Here is a 17387-nt window from a genome sequence, read left to right on the forward strand (position 1 = left end):
TAGCAGGAATTTTCCCAGGAAAATTTTTCCCATTTTTTCCCAGGAATTAATCAATCTATTTTAATACAATTCTTAGTCACGCTGCTAGATCACAGACTAAAAAAAGACATCTTGGTTAGAAATACAGGTTTGTCATAAATTGTCCAAAGAAAATCTGTATCACTTTGGAAGTGCTAAGCAAAATGTCAAATTTATAGCAAAAATGACAAGTTCATGTTATAAGCAAATTCTATATTACAACTTTACTAGCGTTAAAACTACTATTTCACTGTCTAACCCAAATGTGCACAATTAAGTTAAAGTAAAATAAAGTAATAAAAAACTGGAAGACAAAATTTTGCATAACTCACTACAACTAAATTTTGCTTCGACGGGAGGAAAGACAGCCTCTAAAGCCCAACCTGATAGCAACATGTCTAAGTGCAACAAAACCCTGTTGACTGAAATTTTTAAAGACACACAGTTGGAGTAATAAGAGTCACTGCTCTAAGAAACTAGCCTTCCCCACACACAGACTTTACAAAAAGCCAGATGAAGGAGAACAGACGACTGGACTCAAACAATTCTTAACCAGTCAGGTTCGAAGAAGATAAAGGCCACATATTCAATCCTGGGCTGATAAGCATTTAAGAGTTTAAAACCAACATCAGATTTGCTGAACAACATTAGTCTGATAGGTCAACAGTTAGCACACTGGTATTCACATTAAACAAGGCTTTTCAGTAAAGCTGTAGTTCAGTCTAAGTATTAGGGAAGCATTTCTTGCTTTTCTATAGTCAAGGCTATTTGTACTTCATATAATATAACTGATTACTGTATTTTGTTGTTGAACCCCTGCTTGAAGAATAATACTGCAACCACTTTTCAATAAACGACCATTACTTTTGACTGGTGGCAACAGAAGCTTTAAACCTTCTTTGTAGCTACTGAAAAATTTCATCTATAAGCAGGTACACACACATCTATATACAACTAGATACAAATGACAGACTGTGCTTTCCCCTCAGCCTCAGCAGAAAAGGTACTCACCTTCATTGTTAAAATTTAAGTACAGGAATGGTGCACACAGAGAGTCAAGACCTAAAGACAGAAGTATTATGAAGAAACTGCATGAAGATCTTGGTTTTTTGTAAAACCATAAGATAAATTCATTAATTTGTCATGTAAATGTACACACTTGATATTGATTGTAATACCTGCAACCTCAGGCTTTGCACATTATGCAGAAAACAAGTGTGAAATAAACACATGAAAGCAAAAAAGGATTTCAAATTGTCAAACTGCAGCACTAAATTGATTACTCCGCCATGGCTTTCAAGAAATGCTATTTACAGCCCCAAGAACTTGCTCAGTAACTTTTGCAGTTTTATCTTTGATCTGAACAGCAGCAAGTAACAGATTTTTTTTTTCTGAAATAAAGTTATTGTAATTTAAGGAGGAACATAACATAAGAAAATAAATATATAAAAAAATGAGAGGCAATTTTACATTACAAACTCAGTATAAATTATTAAGATTTAAATTTCTAATAACTCACAGACACACTCTTCAAAAGAAACAGAAAGGAAAGCAATCCAGAACAAGCTTATGGAGGGAGCTTGTTTTTAAGTCAGCCATTGGTACAGCCTTCCAATTAATTATCTGATCTTGCTAACTTGTCAAACTCACCTTGCCAGTACACCAAATCAGGATGGGAAACAACCCAAGCCTTCAGTACGCGTCTAAACTTTGCATGACCCTCTGGTGATGACAGCAATTCATCATACTGATGGCAACGAGGAATATCAACTTCAATCTGTACCATAGCCAAGCATATAACATAAAGAGAAATCAGGATAACTGGGGTTACAAGCTACAGCAGTCTTTCAACACTAGAGATGGAAGGCAGCCAAAGAATATAGGTCAGACCACCATCACGAACACGATCCATTTTCTTCATCCCTCTCACAAAACAAAACTGGAAAGGAACAGGGCATTAAAGCTGCAGTCAGATTAAAAGTACAGTTTTTTTAAATTCAGATTTGTACATGGAAAAAAAAATTGAGCTCTAACCATTAAAAAAAAGCAGAAAGTAGATTACAGTTACAGTTTTTCTGCCCCAATTTTTGGCACCATTTTAGGTGTTAATATCACTTTGATCTAAGGATAACCAGAGTTCTCAGAACAGCACACTGAATGTGATGAAAACTATTTTTTCAGCTGGCTGAAAGGAACAACGGTTGCTTGTGACATCTTTTTACTCTGTGACAATATTTCCTGGAGAACTTACTTGCTCAAGAACCCATTTCTTTAAAGCACAGCTTAGCTCACAGGATGTCAGAGTACTATGCACTGCCCGGTACCAAGTCCAACAGGCACAACAAGCACTTGATCAAAACAGACTTTTAGTGCTACATTAGTACCATTGTTCACAGCACTCTGCCCTCTGCTGCTGCTACAGAATCAACGATTCTGAAGTAATTGAGGATTTCACTTTCCACAGGTTATAATGTAATTTGAGTTAAACACTGTGTTCCCATAGGTTTTGTGAGATTCTTGTTGCAGCATGAATGAGATTATTATGAAAGGGTTCCATCAGGCTTGTAATCTGCCACACTTGCTGTAGTAAACAAATGACTTTGCCACTGGTGGAAAAGATTTTGCATTAACTCAAGTGACAATATTTAAAAACAACCAAAGTCTTACTTGTCTATCTGTAGGAATCGGTGTATCTTTATCAATGGCATCATACTTTGCTTGTATGGCACCCTGTAAGTGGAACAAGAATATCTGAATTTAGAAAGCCCTTATTAATATAACTGCAAATTACAATGTACACACTGGCATACAGAAATTGATTGGTTTTGCCAAGTGCTTCAGTTATCAATTCTTTTTTTCTGACAACATATCATACTGCATTTCCTAAAGTACAAAACATTCTGACTGCAGAATTTTAACAGAATCATCTTTGTTCTCTTATAATTCAGGCCACATAGACCTTTCTATGACTTCTCCAGTACCATCTTCAGTGATTTTCAATTCTGTTAATGCAGAAAGCTATGTACTTCATCCAGTTTTCAAGTTAACTGAAGCCTTCAATCTCATTTAAGCACGCACCTCAGTCACTGGCAAGTGGCCTTCAACATCCTCTTTGTAAAGGCACTGAATTCAGCTACCTCTTAAGGAGTACTCATATTACCAATATAACATTACTCTCAAGGAGCATATCTGTCTTATGATTCATGTAAGTACAGGCTAACAAGTTTACCTCAATGCTACTGGACAGGGAAATACTATCCTCATTTTACAAACGGTAAGCTGAAGCTTGAAAAGTGAGTCATCTCCCAAGGCCCAGGTTACAAACCTGACCAGCAGTTCATCTTTTCCTTTACATCTTTTTAGGCCATAGTTCATAGCACTCAGTAGATCACATCCTGAGCTAAATATCCTGAATAACTCGGGATGTATTATCTATGAGAACCTCTCTGCTGCACTGCAAACAGGACAGACACAAGCTGTTGGTCAAGCAATGTCTCTGAGAGGCCCTCATTTCTGGGACATTCCTTTCTAAGTTGTTTGTCCAAAAGGACAACATTCAATTTATTCATTCAAATACCTTTCAATGTATTCACTCTCCAATCTCTGGAGAAAGTGCATTGGCGGATAGATGAAAAAATACTTTTGGTATGTTTCATCCTGTTTTGCCCAGCTATTGTTAATGGGGCAGAAGGTAAAAAAACAAAAAAATTTTAAACTACCAATTGTATTTAAACAATCTAGCAAAATTTAGTTGTATAGGTTCTATGTTTCCATTCCATAATCAAAATTTAATATAAAGGCAGTGAAGTTTATATGTGTTCTCTGAAATCACATAAAGCTAGAAGCAAGAAGCAAGTTTGTCTAAACATTCTCTTTGTTCAATTTCATGTTTCATTTTGTTTGAAATCCTACTAGTTCTGCTCACCAAATCTTCAAATCCATCCCAGCTCTCATGTCAAACCCATTCCTATCCCACTCCTTTCCCAACTGGAACATCTGTAAATGCCGTCCTATTATCCTTACCTCAACACCCAAGAGTGCAGCCCAGGTTATGCCTCTCAGAAGGGGAGGAATGTCAACCCTGGCTTCTTTCCATATTTGGTTTTTCTTGTATGGATAAGCCTTCAAAGAGAAGAGACTAATAGCACAAAATGCTACCGTGTCACTGAAACAATCCAAATCCCAGCCCTGGGAATAAGAATGTCTCTCTCCCACAGAAGACAAATGCTGTCAGTCTGAAGAGTAAATACAAGTTTTACATCAAACAAGTTTCATTCCTACACTGCAAGCTCTGGATGGGGCACTACTGTTTACTGTTAAAATATCCACTCCTTCCTGTGAATGCATTCAGGTACTTTAGTATACTGGAAAGTCAGCAAGCCAACTTTTCACCGAAAGCTCTTTCTTTATTGTATGTTTCTTTTCATACTACGCATCCAACTTTGTTTTGTTAAGTACTGCACCTAATGAAGCACGGCAGCTCTCTTTCATTCTAAAGTCAGACTCCCTATCTCTACATGAAGGATTGCTATTGCTCTCCTCAGCAAAAACCAAATATTTCTAACATGGGCTGTCACAGTAATGACTGCTATTGTTTGTGAATACCTCACTGCTTGGAAATGCAGAAACATTACAGGAGCGTTTACACCTGTAATAGCTTGATTTGTTAGGAAATAAAGCATGCAGAAGTATTTTCTTCTGTAAATAAGAGGTATTAATAGCAACTCTGATTCTATTTTTATAGGCATATTTTAAAGACTATTTTTACATTCGTTATTCGTAAAAAGATCTATTTGTTAAATTCTTATTTTCAATCATCTTATACTTCTGTAGGATATTTTTCCCTCCTTTTCCACTGTGGTCCGTTGCATCTATGCTTCTTTTTTCAATTACTTGATCCTTTAAAAATCCTCTAATTAAGAGACCAAATCCAATTATCCAGCATCAGAAAGATTCCATACCTTCAACAGCCTGTCAAACAGGACAATTCTATTTAGCTGGTACTCTGTGTCCCTCTCCCGGATGATCAGAGGAAGACTTGCAGCTGCAGACAGCTCATTACTACTATTTGAATGAGGTAAAGTTGACTGACTGGAAAAAAAGTTAGGAAAGTCATAGTGAGCAGCAAGAAATACAATTCACTGTGACAAAATGAATATCCTGAGATATATTTCTGAGTCGGAAACAAGTATAAATGGATAATTTTGAATATTCAGCACCAATAGTTGATTCAGTTCCAGCTTTTCAGGAAACAGAAGCAGGATAGGCTTCTCAGTTTGGTGTTGGGGCCCAGTGCTGAGGGCTCTTCAACTCCCATTGACTTTAAAAGTTGAACAAAGACATGTTCGGTTTACTTTTGGAAGACACTTGTCCAACTGTGCATTGTGCCACTCGAATACAACTAATAACTCTAAGGTCGGTGCCTCATATATGTACAAAAACACACACACACTTACTCATCTTCAAGCAATGGATAAAATGCTTCCCCACCAACATCTTTCAGTCTCTGAAATTCAGAATAAAAACAATTCATTATCACGATGATGCTCAAAATTCAAGTGGAAATATTTAGTAGAATATGAAAACTATTACCTCACAGTTCATTTGTCAAATTCAGTAACTTACCCTGAGATCTGGCTATGCATAAGCTCAGTCCTCAATCAAAGGAACATACAGCCTTAAATGCTGAAAGTTTTACTATTACAGACTTTTAAGAGTTAATGGAAATTCTTCTGCGTAAAGATAATCCTCTTATCTCATTTACAAACCTACATCCACACACACACAAAGCTTTTATGGGCCAAGTATTAATAGATCAGTAGTATTAAATAGTTTCTTCTTTTTCTCATTTTTCTACATGGACTTCCTATCCAAGCAGCTGCAAAGCAACTATAGAACTTGGCTTTACGTTTTTCATCAGTTCAAGAGTTATGCAAATTTGAGTTCCTTTTACTAGCAGCATCTAAAGCCACACAGAAATACAGACACTGTCTGGAAAGATGACAGACAAGCAAGCCTGGACTCCAGCCTGAAGTTTTCAGACATCTCTGGTGCATTGTGATTAATGTTTAATACCATCCTCCCTGCAGTGCTCTGTTTTGCATTCAGTCCTTAACTTATAGGCACACGGCACACAGCCCCTCCCGAGACTGACAGTGCAGCTCACTGTCAGTTCATTCAGCACTGATCCTCTTTTGATTACAAGCATCGTGCTCTGCTCCATGGAAGGTGTTTGAAAGGCTGAATAAGTTTAAAAATATATTTCAACTAACATTGCAAGGTTCAGACGTGTATCTTCCCCAAAATGAAACTTCGGTATACAATACAATAAAAGCGTTTCAGTAATATATACAGTAAATCTTTTAAATGACTGTTACACAAGGTAAAATTATAAATTATCATTTGTATATCTTTTTTTCTACTGAAGATGGAAAAAAACCTACATGACTGCATTGGGCAAAATGCTTTGAAATGATCTTTCAAACTAATTGTGTAATAGCTATACATTCCAAAGGTTAGCAACAAATAGTGGAAATCTGGTATCCAATTTTACCGCTTCAGCTGAATTGAGCTGATTTTTCTTTTGAATATTGGGAGCCACCTACAGACAGCAATTAAAGAAGGCAAGAATTCACTCACTGTCACAATTAGTTCAGCAACTGCACAGGATATCACGTACTACAGAACTATTGGGGCTCCATAAGAACAAACCAGGTAGCTAAAATAAGGAAAAGGAGGGAGGGAAAGAGGGAAGGAGAGAGGGAGAAAGGCAAGGAAGGGGGGCAGGGGCATGGAAATCAAATTTAGTAGGTTTTTGCAGACCAAGCAGTTTAATAACACAAATCAGAATCTGACTCAGATGCTAGAAAGTCTTCTCTTAGAACCAGTAATACTAGTAATACTGCCTTTTTGTAGGAACAGCAGTAGGAGTTGTTGTTCCATACTCCCTTTAAAAGAAATGTTTCTGCAGTGAAGACATAAGCAGCTGCGCACAGTATTTTTCTTACATTTCGGAGCTGGCACAGAGACAAAGTCACAGTTGTGTCATCTAGGAGGGAACTTCTGTCTCGTCCTTGCCCAAAGCTCTCACCATCTTCTAATAAAAAGCTTCAAAGCGAGGGAAAAATTCAGGTCACTTTATAACATAGGATTCCGTGTTAAAAACAAAACAAAACAAAACAAAACAAACCTTACATGAATTGCTTTCTTCTCTAAAACACAGTACTAGTTCTTAGAAGTATACTATATTGATTCTGTGTAGCATGAAACCTGCTATCAAGAGCATGAAACCTGCTGTGCAATCATCTTAAAATATCCAAACAGCATTTACTGGAAAAGTTACCTTTAAGGTTTTCTAGAACTTTGGTTTGCATGCAAAGGAGAAGTAATGAGATTAATCGTCCCTTTTATTCCTTGAGCTGACACAGACTAGGACTGCCATTTACCATGAGAAGCAAAAATAAAATGTCACTGTCATTTGAAAGCCATTTCTCACATGGCAAAAAACAGGGAAAATCTAATCCAGCCCTCCTCTGCTGCAGTCCACTTAAGGACTGCAAATGTATCCAAGAAAGAGCATACGCAAATTGCCCATTTCGTGACATCTTAAAACCAGACAATACCAAATTGATTTCCAAAAATTAAGCTAACGTTCTCAGTATCAAATAATATCTTTCTTTGCCCTGTAGAAGATGAAGTTACATTGCATTTTTGAATGAATGTCTCACCTTCAAGATAATTAGTGAGAGGAAAATGTTTTCCGCATGAAATTCAAAACCAAATGCATTCACTAGTGAGTATGGAAATGGGCAATCACTCAAAGTGTCACACAACTTCTGCCACCCTAATATCGCTTAAAATCTAGCTCTGCCTTTTCTTTCCGAAGAAGTTGCACGTTGGTTGTACACACCTACTTCATGTGTTTCTAAATCTCAAACCCTGCAAGTTGGTCTGTATGGACACATCACTCTGCTTATTAAGATGAGATTGCAGGATCAAGACATTGATATATTCATAAGATTTTAGCATGTATGCAGCAGGAGTATAAAAGAAGTAATGACTAAAAGGTTGTAACAGAATTAAAAGCCATTAAAAAAAGCTAAGAATTTTTAAAACAACAGCTGATCGCTGAAGGAATGAATTGACCATTCAACACTGTTGATCTGTGAAAGAGAATTCAGAGTGTGAGAATTTGCTACAGAACCTATTAAATTACAGCTAAAAACATACCATTCAAGCAGTGATATATTTTTAGTAAAACAATGCTATTGAAAAGGGTGCTACACTTAGAGACTTTCAGTTTATTATTTTCCATTTCACCTACATTTTTTCAAATTTCAGAAAGCAATGTGAAGTGTAGATGGGCAACAGATATAAGGTGTTCAAATAATGCCTTAAACTGGGCATTAAGAGGGGAAGGGAAATGATCCCCTGCTGCTCAAGAATACTACTTTCAAAATTTTTCCACGAAGAGAGGTCTTGAAACTAAAAACCAAAGCAAGTCATTTTCTTGGAAGCCCTGATATTCTCCACCATCCTACTGCCCTAAAAGTGCTCCTCTTTCCTTACTTGGGAAGCGTGCAGACAGGTGGCTTTGATCGAATGATTTCCTTGTTGACAAGTTCTTTCTCCAAGTCTCCTCCAGCCAAACACCAGAGATGATAAACCTCTTCAATTGATCTTTCTGCTAGGTAATCACTATCTTCATCTATTAGGAGAAACCAAATAAAAACAAGTTACAGCTTGTTAGTTATCTCCTTTTTTTTACCCCCTATCACTCTAAACACACTTTGTTGGAAATAGTTATTATGTTTGAAAGGCCCTAGACCATAATGTGATGACAGAAGAAGAGTGACCTTCCTTTTGCAGTGCCCTTTAGGATGATTTAAGGAAAGAGCAGATGGGCAGAGGTCTGGAGAAAAAAAATGATCAAACAAACAAAAAGACAGCAAGCATTTCTGCAGTTTCCCTTGGTGCTAGAAAACAGAATCAATTAGAAAAATACATTAAAAGGTGGACTTCAGCTTCCTGTGCGTCTACCTTAAAAAACAAACAAATAAAAAACCCCAAACTATTTCAACCACAACAGAGAGCTAAGGGTAAAAATAAGAAACTAGTGATTCAAACTGAGCGGTTCTAATTTATCTTCCCTTCACATACCATACACACTAAAAAGGTGTAAAATCTTAGCCCCCGGCTCAAACTGTGGAATGAGATTTTCTAAGTAAGCAGAATTCTTTAAGTTCATCAAAAAAGGTTAATGAACACTTAAGAAGAATGCTAACACTTTCAGCATATTCTAGTTTTTAAACTCAGAAATTTCTAATCTTATTCCAGAATGTGACTTCTTTCACAAGGATTTTATTTGCCAATATTTGGGGGGTGGAGGGGAGGAGTACACGATATGACCCAGCAGAATCCAATTACCAATTCACAATACAACATAGTGAAAAGAACTACCTTGACCATGTAAATATCCAGATTATCAAGGCAAAAGACATTACTGACATCCCAAGCTGCACTCGAATACTTGAATGCACTTGAAAGTTAATGACGACTGTTTATTCCCAAGGCTAATGCACAAAATCAAGATGTTCTCCTTTGACTCGCACACATCCCTCAAAACACGTTTGCCCATATCTATTCCCATTAAACAATTTACTACAAGAATATACTATTATCCCATTTAACAATTTCTCTCCAACAAAGCATTTGAAAAAAACCCCAAACATTTTCCTTTCCCCTCCAATGGCACCATCTCACTACTCCCTTTTACCTTTACATAATAGGGTGATGTCTTCAGGAAGCGTTAAATTAGCACACCTCGGAGATGACGAGAACAGACCAGCAGGTTTGCAAAAGGGAGGGTATGCCAAGGATACTTCACTAAACAAACTGTCATGCAGCAGCTCCTCTGGAGTTGGCCTTAAATTAAGGCGAGACAATAAAACATTAAGTCCAAAGTGCTTCCAAAAATGTAACTTTGTCAGTAAGAAATGACCCCGCTCCAGTAATAAATATTAACAAATTATTTTAAATGATATTAAATTTCAGAGAATATTAATAGCAGAGAATCTACCAATTTTGTTCAATCCATAATACATAATACACCAGGTAGTCTCTTCACAGCCCCAGTTCAGATCTTATCTTCATGTAACATATATAACAACTATTTTTAATTCCCCTTTAATTCCTCTAAGTAAAGATGGAAAAAAAGAAAACATAAAACCTTCATTTAAAGAACAGAAGTCTACCTTGTTTTTTTTAGAAAAAAAATTATGGTGGACTGACATAACTAAAAAGTATTTTGAAAGAAGAGTTTTGAAGAAAGCAGCCCTAATTCTGGCTACAACACAGCTACAGTAACCACCACCAACATCCAAACATGAAATCAGTAACAGCTGTGAATTTAAAACTGAAAATGACTGAAGAGTTTCCCCCCCTAAATACTCTGATTCAATCTCAAGGGTTGTGCACGCTTGATTCCCCCCCCCATTCCCCCCCACCACCCCAAAGGATACAAAGTAACAAAACCAAGAATTTCCTATAGGTAACACAAATCATCAGCATTCTGAAAAACATTCAGCAGCAGGTCTTCTAATTTAAGTAGCATCCCAGCACAGTTTACTATATATTTGAACAGAATACTTGCCTCTTCGAAGGCTGGAATGTGAGGCATTTCTTCAGTAGAGCTATTATATTTTCAGAAAGGTCCTGGACCATAAAGAAAAATACGTAGCAGGATTGTTTATTGCTGTCCTAATTCAGCAAGCCACTTCAGCAGATACTTAACTTTTAATACACAGTCTATTCCATTGAAGGTAATGAAACTTCACACCTACAGATATGAGGTTAGCTGTGTCAGACTAAAATGCTACAGCTGTTCCAACAGAGTAGTAATTCTCTTTGCTTTGGGGAAAAAAATATGGAGAATTCAGAACATATACAGATTTTTTTTCCAATCTGAATTTTTTGCATCCAGTTTGAAACAATGCAACACTTGGGCACTCCCTTCTATTAACAGTCAGAATCCTTTTATACAGTTTCTCAAAATATACAATCCTCAAAATTCAGTAATTAATTTTTTGGGGGGGTGGGGTAGGGGAGGTAGGGGGGAAGAGAGGGCAGCTGAACTGTATAATCATACATTGTACACAGAACATGTAAAGCAGACCAGGTAGAAGACAAAATTTCTAGGAGAAAAATACTTAACCCTACAATATTTAAAAAAATAGGTAACAAACTATCCAGTGTCAAAACTTACTTGGATTGAAAACAATTTAGGAAAGAATGAGCATTGCCAGCATGGGATATTTTGAAGAAATCTTAGATATGTAGTCTATTATTTAAACTATTTTTCATACTGCAATAAATTCCAGTGACTAAACAAGTTAAAAATGTATTACATCCTATGTAACAAAACAGCAATAAAATACTCCAGATAAGACAGCATGGAAGAGTAAACTAGTTCCACAAACCTTAATAATATCAAGGCAACCATGTTCTTCGGCTAATACAGTTACAATATCATCTACACAGCCTTTGAAAAAACAAACAGAAGAGTAAAAGTTAAAAACCATGAAAACAAGTGATACCAATTAAACAGGATACCAGATTAAACCCCACCTCAATACAAAGCACTTAACTTTGGCTTTGTATGGACACTGTCACATCACCTGAAAGTGAATTCTCAAAATCAGGAAGGAAAATATTATCATCCCCTATACATATAGGAACCTGAAGCCTAAGAAAGTTAAGTAGTACACCTAAATTAGCAGAGGAAGTCTTTTGCAGGCTTAGTAAATCTAGATTGTCAGTCTCTGCCCAATAAGTTAAAATAGTCTTTCCACTTAAAAATAGCTCTAAGTACTTTTTACTTTGTCACTACTTGCAGTGCTGTAATACTAGCAGTATTTTATGGTGTGTTTTCAACACATCATTGAGAAAGTAATTCCCAAGTCAGGAACATCTTTCAGCAGATGAAGGTCAGCGGTAACTTACACTCAACCTGAAGGAAGGGGATGGTAATGCTTCAGAAAGCTTTGTTTTGTTAACAGATAACATACCAAAATAGGGAGAATCTTGACGCCTAAGCACTAGATACTGAGTGAAAAAGATGTCTGTACTGACAGTAACTAAATTCAGAAGTATTACTATTTTCTCTGGTTAAATTTAACAGCTTAGTGATAAAGCTTCAAACTGCAAGCTTATGCCCTTCTCCTCTCCACAACTTAAATACAAGCCACACAACAAACCAAATTTTAAAAAACACAGGTTAATCCCATTTCCAGACTTATATTAAGTAAAAATTCCATGCCTACAGTAACACTTTCATAGTTTGTAGCTGAAGCCAGAAACAAAAGCCTGGATGTGGTAGGTAATACACTTGTCAGCCCTCTTATTTTCCATCTTACTATTTGAGTCCTGCTTCTCTCCACTTGGAGCTCAGTACATAAACACCGATAATGCAGCAGCAGTTTTCTTTAACTTCACACAATTCCTAACTCATTTTAGAGACCTCCTGCAATACAGAACAAATAACCATCAAAATGACAACCTTTCATGAGCACATTTTTCCATAGCTTGCCCTTCCTCTAACACCATTTTCCTCATGGCTCCTCTGCAAAGTGATTTTTTCGGCGCACATCTCCGCACCTTTCCTAATCAAGTGACCATACTTCAGATGCCTATTTAATTCTGGAAATGAAAGCATGAAAAGTAAAGTGCCTTAGGTCTGAGCACCACAAGCTGACTAGTCTGTAGAGCTCTGATTATAGAACTGCTTAGAAACTTTAAGAAATGATTTTGTGCTACTTACCTAACATAATTATAAATTTTAATCTTTCAGCTATCTCCAGGCTCTGGAATAATTTTCTCCCCTAAGTGGGAAAAAAAATTAAATCAATAGTTGAATGTTACTCCATAAAAAAACTAAGATATCATACACCCTCATCCATACATAAAGACATTAAAATAAGCTTCTACACATGAATTTCAGAAGATTGAGGAAAATTTTCTGTTAGAACGCTAAACAGTATTTACCTCAACTATACCTTGAACACTTTCATGCCATCATATATATATATATATATATCATTTATATGTATCATATATATGTATCATTTATAACGTCACTTAAAAGGAACAAATGCAAAAAAATCCAAGAAAAATGTAAAAGAAAGCCGCAAGGTGCCTTAGCAAACCTGACGGTTTATTCTTGATTCAGTAACAGGCTTTCAAAAAGTATATTTATTCCAATGTGAACATGAACATGAATGTGAACAAAGATCATTACTAAACACAGTAATAGTCATAGCTCATATAGCATAGTGGTTTTGAAAAGCTTGGTTGAAAATTGGTTTAGAAGTATTTCAAAAAAAATTATTGCATTTTTAAAATACACTGATTCAAAATAGTAATCTATGACCACCATACAAATTTACATTAGAGCAAAGGTACAAAACAGTGTTTCCGATGTCTTGATCTATCCCTATATAAAACAGGTTCTTGACCACGCAGTCTTTAGACAATTTAATTCTCTAATGAGATTAAATATCAATACTAAGGTCTTTGTCAGATCATGCCTCCATATAGAATGCTGCTGTCTTTGAACGAAAGCAGTGCAGTTTAAACATGCATAAATAGTAAAGATTATGTTTTCATAATTTTTTGAATTTCTAGAACTAAATACGCCATTTCCAAATAAACTCTTAATGCCCTCCAGGAGCTCTTTAAATTCTAGCAAAAAGACAGATTCTCCCTTCCCCTCCATGTGCTGCTCTCATAGTAAAGAAATTTTATTAATTAGTTTCTCAGCCTTTTCAAGAGGAAGGAGGGTACGACAGCAACGCTTATTTCATGCTCAAAAGCACAAGTAAATCGAAAAAATTATCTAGAGAGACCTCCTCTTAGTTTAGGATCCATTCCTCATTAAGAGTTTGATCATGCAATCGTATCACTGGGACTTGACAGGCAGCTGCCCTTCACAGTAACATACATACTCATACCAACCCAATATGTGTCCAGTAACTTGAACTACCACCAATACTGGCCAGGCAGGAACACTAACAAATTCTGATATTTGTACTCAGTTAATGGGAAAAGTGTCATTAACCCCACAATCAAAAGCAATCAATTGAATGTAACCATTCCCCAAGAGTCCCAGTTAAGTAAAGAATTATTCTCTTACATACCATGCAAAGCTCAAATAATATTATACCAAGAGACCAGAGATCTGATTTAGGGCCAGAAGGCAGAGGCTTCTCACACTGAGCATGATCACTTGGTTTGACTATTCCCTGTGCAATTACTTCAGGTGCCAGATACGATGGATACCTAGAAAGATGCAGCAGCATTAAGTAGTAACCTGTCTATCCAAAAACCTTACTTTCAGTTGCATTAATCAAAATGAGTTTGCATTGTGAGAAACGAGAATTCATAGCAATGCAGATTGTTCTATTTTATTTAGTCAAAACACATACATACATTGCCAGCAGAGTTTTACTGCAATTGTGAAACAAACAGTCTATTATATAAAAGGTCAAACTTTAATCACTAACATGGTACTTTTTGTGAGAGTAAACAATAGCAGCTTTCAAAATAGTATATTCCTGTGTGTCTTACAGTAAACATATACTGAGTTTCAACAGAAGTTTACTAAATATACGTAACCTAAAGTGATATGGGGGGAGGAGTTACCTCCATTGTCAGTGTTCCAATCAAAAAACTCTTGAATTTATTAAAAAAAAAAAAAAAAGTAACAGAAGTTTGAGGAAATTTACCCAATACATTTTTTAAAATAACATTTATAGCTTGTTCAGTCAACCATTTGTGATAGAACTTTTAAAAATTCAGAAATAATTTTTAAAGGGAAACATCATGACTGTTATTGGGCATGCCTTTAAGATCAGCTACGTATTTTGATTGTAAACAAGACAAAAAACAAAAAGTGGCAAGGACACACAAACAAAAAATGGCAAGGAGACACTGCAACAAAACTGTGAACTCACTTCACTTTGTCCAGACAGTACTTTTCAAGATAACTTGAAAATAAATCACAGTACAATAAACAAACAAGAGGTGTAGAGTGGTGTGAAATAGTGAAGGAAGCAGTGACTGTCCTTCCTTCCCAAATTTGAAATTACGTCATGTCTCCAGAATTGGTCCCAGTCACAGGAGATTACTAGCATTTCAAGGCAAGTCTAGCAAATCTGGACAATAATGATTAACACTACACAATTACAGTAACATGCTTGCATGAATCCATCCTTCCTCTGCCTGTCATTCATTTCATCTACTCAGATCATAAGCTCTTTGGTGACATTATGAGAAGCTTTAATGCAAAAGGTCTAACAAACATACAAAATAAAACAGCAATATACAATAAGATCCTTGCACACACAACATTTTTGAAGATGATTTCCCAAAACATAAATATCTTTCCTGAAAAAATACATCCCTGAGATATTTGTACCATACAGCTACATCCTTACCCTATAGGAAAATCAACATCAACACCTTGAGCTGTCATATGGTAGAGTCCAAATTTAGCCAACTTGACATGACCCTGAAAAAAAAATAAAAAAAAGAAAGAATCAAGATTAACAGAATCTTATTTTCTAAGAACGTAAAGTAATCACTTTGGAATACACAAATAAGTCAGAGCTTTTAAAATTACTGTATATTTGCAATAAATTGAAAAGACTTAAATACTCTATTAATATTTTTCCTGTTTGAATCATAAAATTCAATAAGCATCACTGTTTCCTTATCTCTTCCATCTACCCAGCCTTGCTCTTCCACAGTCTTTCCCATCAACTCATTACTACCCTCCTCCCCTTAACTCTGTTGCCACATATTTCAAGCCCACAAGTTTTCCAGGTGCTTAATCTTATTCTGTAGAGCCAGAAAGATAACACCATAACCAAAATATTAAAAAAAAGGTATTAAAGTTCAACTGAGGGATTGGTTTTTCTAGATTTTGAATTCTAGTCAGCCAGCCTGCAGATGATGTAAAAGTGAACTGGCAACCAATTTAAAGGACAGGGAAGAAGTTTATAAGTTTATGGTCTTATGGTTCCCTGTTGTTCTTTTACTGATTTTAGGGCTGCCTTAAAATCCTAAGTACTTATGCTTGTCAGAGCAATATGATTTTTTTGCTATCAAGTCATTTATCCAAGAACAGGGTAAAAATAATATTTGTTCCTTCCTTCTTCCTTTCTGCCTTCCAAGGGAAGGATCTAGCTATCACACCCAAGCTCAGTAAGAGGAGGGAGAAAGGAGCTGTCCAGAAGAGCTATGCTCTATTAATTTCTCTTGTTTTTTATGAATGGAACCCATATTCCACACTGCTAACCCAATAGTCTGTGATAACGGAATTGACAGATACTGGGATTTTAGTAATTTAATGTGAATAAAGAAATATGCTGATATCTTAAAAGCTAAGGTTAAGTATCAAGTTACTTGTATAAAAAATATGAAACACATGAAGTATCAATAAAAACTAAGAAATATTTTCCTATTCAAACTGTTATGAAGAACTTGTAGCTTTTTACCAAAGTGACAATCAAGTTGACTTGAAATAATACCTTATGAAGAAAAGGGTAAAAAAAGTGGTTTGGGATAGAATAGCATAGGAACAAAGAAAAGCAAATAAAGTCTGAAATACATGCAAAACTTAGAAAACAGGGGGAAATTTTAGTAACAAAACAAAAAAAAGCCAGCAAAAAGAATTCACTCTTTTCAGCTACACAGTTTTATCAGAAGGATTATACTGCCCAGTCTCCAAATACAACATAGCATGCTACTGGTTGACAGCAAGAGCAAATAAGTCATAGATCCATTCCTGAAGCTGTACCTTTCGATCCAAAAGAATATTACACGGGGCGAGTGCTCGGTGGACCATTCCATGTTTGTTCATATATTGCAAGCCCTGCAAAACTTCATATGCTATGCATAAAATCCTTGAAGAACTGTAAGCAAAAGAAGATGTTATACTGAATGTTTCCGTTTTTAATTTGTAAAAATTTAGACTTCCACAGTGATTAAAAACAAAAATGAGACATTTATGATTCCAGAACACTTTAAAGGATCAACATTGAATATGGTAGGATACATCCAGTGCCATTCATAACCTAGTATCCCAGATCTAAGTTTCTTCACTCTGAATTGCTCCTTAAAAACAGTAGTATATCATTATCCCAGCAACGAACGATAACATATTCTGTGATATAGACTGCGACATATTCTTAAACCAATTAAAAACTCTTTATTTTTCTTTGCTCTTCCTATGTCTGCTATTGATCTTCAGAGAAAATTTTAACTGAACAAAAGTTTTTGAAATTCAGACATTAAAGAGAGCATATCTAGAA

At 35.9% G+C, this 17387-nt stretch overlaps 1 protein-coding gene across 6 annotated transcripts in view; it reads right to left on the bottom strand.

Moving 5' to 3' along the window:
* TBCK (TBC1 domain containing kinase) overlaps positions 1–17387 on the bottom strand; it is a 114446-nt gene that overhangs the window by 67245 nt on the left and 29814 nt on the right. For all 6 annotated transcript variants that reach the window (XR_010388912.1, XM_026108633.2, XM_064510549.1 and 3 more), the window contains 15 exons: positions 16874–16988; positions 15510–15583; positions 14211–14352; positions 12836–12896; positions 11496–11557; positions 10670–10731; positions 9794–9942; positions 8587–8725; positions 7026–7125; positions 5475–5524; positions 4980–5109; positions 4042–4140; positions 2686–2748; positions 1669–1795; positions 1030–1080 (listed from right to left, as the gene is read on the bottom strand). Coding sequence is in view for 5 of the 6 variants with exons in the window: in XM_026108633.2 (XP_025964418.2) it covers positions 1030–1080; positions 1669–1795; positions 2686–2748; positions 4042–4140; positions 4980–5109; positions 5475–5524; positions 7026–7125; positions 8587–8725; positions 9794–9942; positions 10670–10731; positions 11496–11557; positions 12836–12896; positions 14211–14352; positions 15510–15583; positions 16874–16988 (1424 nt within the window). In the remaining variant the exon portion in view is untranslated. The remainder of the gene's footprint in view (positions 1–1029; positions 1081–1668; positions 1796–2685; positions 2749–4041; positions 4141–4979; positions 5110–5474; positions 5525–7025; positions 7126–8586; positions 8726–9793; positions 9943–10669; positions 10732–11495; positions 11558–12835; positions 12897–14210; positions 14353–15509; positions 15584–16873; positions 16989–17387) is intronic.

This window comes from Dromaius novaehollandiae, chromosome 4, assembly GCF_036370855.1.
Source record: "Dromaius novaehollandiae isolate bDroNov1 chromosome 4, bDroNov1.hap1, whole genome shotgun sequence".
NCBI classification, from domain to species: Eukaryota; Metazoa; Chordata; class Aves; order Casuariiformes; family Dromaiidae; genus Dromaius; species Dromaius novaehollandiae.